The sequence below is a fragment of the Mus pahari genome, chromosome 22 (assembly GCF_900095145.1).
Source record: "Mus pahari chromosome 22, PAHARI_EIJ_v1.1, whole genome shotgun sequence".
In the NCBI taxonomy this organism is placed as follows: domain Eukaryota; kingdom Metazoa; phylum Chordata; class Mammalia; order Rodentia; family Muridae; genus Mus; species Mus pahari.
In genome coordinates, this window is record NC_034611.1 from 48,735,883 (window position 1) to 48,740,436 (window position 4,554).

The 4,554-nt window shown below is 49.6% G+C and overlaps 1 protein-coding gene across 3 annotated transcripts in view; it reads left to right on the forward strand.

The window, feature by feature from the left end:
* Nucleotides 1-4,554, forward strand: part of Reck (reversion inducing cysteine rich protein with kazal motifs) — a 72,790-nt gene that overhangs the window by 64,736 nt on the left and 3,500 nt on the right. For all 3 annotated transcript variants that reach the window (XM_021222207.1, XM_029533349.1, XM_029533350.1), the window contains 3 exons: nt 567-759; nt 2,069-2,279; nt 3,740-3,813. In XM_021222207.1, coding sequence (XP_021077866.1) covers nt 567-759; nt 2,069-2,279; nt 3,740-3,813 — 478 coding nt within the window. The remainder of the gene's footprint in view (nt 1-566; nt 760-2,068; nt 2,280-3,739; nt 3,814-4,554) is intronic.

The following is a 4,554-nucleotide window of genomic DNA, read 5'->3' on the forward strand; positions in this document are numbered from 1 at the left end:
GAAAGAAAGAAAGAAAGAAAGAAAGAAAGAAAGAAAGAAAGAAAGAAAGAAAGAAAGAAAGAAAGAAAGAAAGAAAGAAAGAAAGAAAGAAAGAAAGCATCTGAAAATGGTCTGTGGTTCTTGACTGTGCTCTCTCCAGTGCTGGACCCCGCCCACTCTTGGTCTCAGGTCAGGCATTCCCACTCCATGCCTGAGTCCTTGGCTTTTACCCTCTGTTTACCACCCCTCCCCACCCCACATCCTAGAATGATGTGGAGGAGTTTTCGGCTCCTCCCTCAGTCTAGCCTGCTTCTGTTCTCCTTGCCCACCAAGTCCCAGTTAGAATGCCCTCTTCCATGTGTGCCCAGGGCTCATCACTCAACAACTAATTCTCTCTGAGCAGAGTCTGCCGTTTTCTAGTCTGACTGCCCTCCTCTGCATTAGCCCGGCTCTTTCCTCAGCCTCTGACTGCCCTCCTCTGCATTAGCCCGGCTCTTTCCTCAGCCTCCTGTACCACCCCCAGGGCTTTGCTGCCCCACCGCAGTTCCTCCCTGCCCCTGGTCACCTGCTGTTTTCATCGTTTTCAGATGTGTGCCAAAACCACAAGTCTGCCTGACAACTTTTGATAAATTTGGATGTAGCCAATATGAGTGTGTGCCCAGACAGCTCACCTGTGACCAGGCCCGAGATCCTGTGTGTGATACAGATCACGTGGAGCACAACAACCTCTGCACCCTGTACCAAAGAGGAAAAAGCCTGTCTTACAGAGGCCCTTGCCAGGTATGTTGTTTGCCTTCCAAACCCAAGGATATCAAGTTAGTTTGTGACCTTTTCAGACAAGCAGAATGCAACCCTGCTGAGAAAGGAGTGGTGTGGCTAATGCTAGACCAGCTGGCCGGGAGTTAGTGTGTTGCCTCTGAGGAGGAGTGTAGAAGCTGGCAGACACTGGCTTTGTAGAACCTACTCCTAGGAAAAGGCTTAAGGTTTCACACCAGGGATAGTCACAGCTATCCATCTTTTCACAGTTCTGTGGGCTGCTATGGAAACAAATCTGGTCAGGCAGTGGTGGCACACACCTTTGAACCCAGCACTTGGGAGGTTGAGGCATAAGGAGATCTGAGTTTGAAGCCAGGCTGGTGTATAGAGTAAGTTTCATGACAGGCTATAGAGAGAAACCTTGGAGAGAGAGAGGGGGGGGAAGGAGGAGGAGAGAGAAATCAGGAAGAAAAGCAATCTCCTCCTCTCCCCCCACTTCCTGCTTCCCTCCTTCTCCCACTGGGCTGAAGTGACATGAAAATCTCTAAGCTTTGTTTTACATAGGTCTAACTCAGTCTTTTAGGCTTGTAAGATCTGCTTCCACGTTAAATAACCTTATGGGATAGGCTCTTTGGAGCTTCCTGCTGACCTCCTGATCCTGTGCTGACCCCTGTCCTGGGAGATCCCCATCTTAGGCCCCAGCATCACCTGCCTGCAAACCACGAAAACCTGACATGCTCCTTGCTTCCATGTTGGGGAAAATCCCTTCAGCTTCTCTGGTACTGTTTTCTCTTGGAGCTGGTGCCCCACCTACATGGACAGCACCTGCTACACACACACACACACACACACACACACACACACACACACACACACACACACCCTTCTCTTCATCCCCGCCCCCTCTTCTTAGCTAGGGTGTTTCTCAGGTATGCCCCTAACTTCCCAGTAATTCCAGACCCTGTCTCCTCTGCTCATCTCTTGGCCCATCCCTCCTCCTCTTTTCCCATACCCAGCAAGAAATGGTAAGGCCCCATCTTTTCATGAAGAGCGATCTTTTTGTTTAGACTTTCATGATTACTAAGAGAAGTGTGGGCGAAGGGATATTTTTATCTTGTATTAGTCTCAGTGGAATAAGCCGGTGACAGTCCAAAGGCTTTTCAGTTGGTCTTGTGCAACCTATTACTTAGTCCACCCCAGGACTTTAGAGGGTCCCCAAAACTTAAGCCTGTGTCTTTTCACTTCCTGAAACTAGGGAAATGAGCTCTGCGCTCACAATTAGGAAGCTGTGCCGTGGAAGTCTCCAGGCTAGCAGTTACTTGTCTTTCCTCAGCCTTTCTGCAGAGCCACGGAGCCTGTCTGTGGGCACAACGGTGAGACGTACAGCAGTGTGTGCGCTGCCTACTCGGATCGCGTGGCCGTGGATTACTACGGGCCCTGCCAGGCTGTCGGCGTCCTCTCGGAGTACAGTGCTGTGGCTGAGTGTGCTGCTGTCAAGTGTCCTCCCCTCTCAGCCATAGGCTGCAAACCCATCATCCCACCAGGTGGGCGGCCAGGGGTGGGGCCAGAAAGATTTGCTGATCCACCCCAGGAAATGAGCCATCGAGAAGAGAGTTCACTGGTCTGTAAACTCTGAAAAGTTGTGATCGCAGACTCAGCTGAGACAGGAGGATGCCCATGACACAGCCATACTGGGGGTACAGTAGAAGACACTGACCCAAATGAAAAGTGACTCGTATGCTGACTGTTGTGAGCTAACTCCAAAGCCACGGGTTGTCTTAGATAGCATGTGCCGTGCTGACATCAGAGCTGCCCGGCAGTGGCTGGAGAGCTGCCTGAGGTTAAGAGCACCTGTTCTTGTAGAAGACCTGCCTTCAATTTCTAGCACTAATAACAGCCCACAACCATCTGTAACTCTAGTTTTGGAGGATTCTATGCCCTTTTCTGACCTCCTCTGGCACCAAGTGCACACATGGTATAAATACATACATACATGAAAACACACATAAAATGAATAAATCTAATATAAAAGTTAAAAAAGAAAAGCAACAGCATGGCAAAGTTTTACAGCAGGCATCAATACATAAGCAGGTAAAGGAGCATTTAAATTAAAAAGTTAGGATTATGGATTAAATACATAGCACTTACTTATTTTTAAATGCCTGGACAATTAGTTATTAGTTAAATGGATAGTTGATGTGTTTTGATGAACACAATCGTGTAATTGAGAGAAGCAGGGGTGGGGGTGGGAGAGTCACCTTATCTCAGCTGTGTGTCGAAGCATAGGGCTCGTCCACACACAACTGTGAGCGTCAGTTTTCAGGGACAGTTTACCTTAAACACGTGCTCATCAGTGAGGCCAGATTGGAGGAGCCTTCACTCCAGGCCTGCTCCGTACAGGTTATTCTGGGTCTCCAAGGTCTCCATCTGTGAGCTCATCAAGGACTCGAGGGCCCCACTGTGTTCAGGATGATATTCTAAGCATCAGAGACCCGCAGCAGACAAAACAAAGCCTCTTCCATCCTGGAGACCATGTTCAAGGGAGGGGACATAAGGGTCCCTGAGACCCAACTGTCAAATCAGAACTGCCTGATGAAGCAGAGTGAAGGGGTGGGGAGGGCCTGCCTGGTGGGAACTCTGTTAACTGACTGTCTCATCCCTGGCCGTGGTTTTTAAACAGATTAAAGTAGTTTGAAAAATTACTTGTGAAGCAAACACTCAGAAACGCTGAACTTCCCTTGTGCAGACAGAGGCCCAGCACAAGCTGGTGGCTAGGAGCAGAGCGGGGGATGAGAGGCAGGCAGGCCTGCGGTGCTGTTCCGCCCCCATCAGCAGAGCACGGGGGTCTTTGGTGATGTTAGGATCCTGGGTTGGTCACTGAGCACAGCTGAAAATACAGTCGATAGGAAGGGCAGGCGAGGGCCATGTGGAAGCTGGCACCTCACCACTGACTCTGGATTCTCCTTGTTTTCATTCTGAACACAAAAAACGCTTTCTGTTACAGGGGCTTGCTGTCCACTATGTGCCGGGATGTTACGGGTATTATTTGACAAAGAAAAACTGGACACTATTGCTAAGGTAACTTGCTTCATATGCCAGATACTGTTAAAAGTATATTGCTAAGCTTCTCAGGAATCCTTGAGAGCAGAAAGTATTGTCTCTGTGTGTAGTTAAAAAAAACAAAACAGGTCCCTAGACCTGCTCAAGGCCATACCTCACAATCAATAAACAGGGGTTGGTACCCAGGGTGACAGACTCCTGACCTTCGCTCCCTCCTGCCATGCCCTTTCTCAGGAAAGCTCCTGCCAGCTCAGAGAGCGTGACAGGGCCACGTGGCCAACAGTAGTAGAAATCCAGATGGTCAGCACCCCACGTCACCACAGCACCCATGTCCCCAAGGAGCCATCTTCTCTGTCTGTCCACCTTTCCTTTTCCTGCTGTTCTCTTTTGGGAAGCCAGAACACTGGTGATGCGACAGGAAACCCTTGCCACTGTCTGAGCATCCTTCCTGTCTTTCCTGCTGCCTGTGCTCCCACAGGACTGTTCCCCTGGGCCCTCCCTTTCAATCCCTCACTTTTGGAGAAGTGCTTATGGGGCTGGAGAGATCGCTCCATTGGATGCTTTTCTTAGTCACTCACTTGTATTTAGAGTCAGGCTCTCTCTCTCTCTCTCTCTCTCTCTCTCTCTCTCTCTCTCTCTCTCTCTCTCTCTCTCTCTCTCTCCCACACTGCCTGGCAAGCACACCCCAGCGATCCTATCTCTGCCTCTTTATCTCTGCTGAGATTACAAGTATGCCCCACCACACATAGAATTTTTACA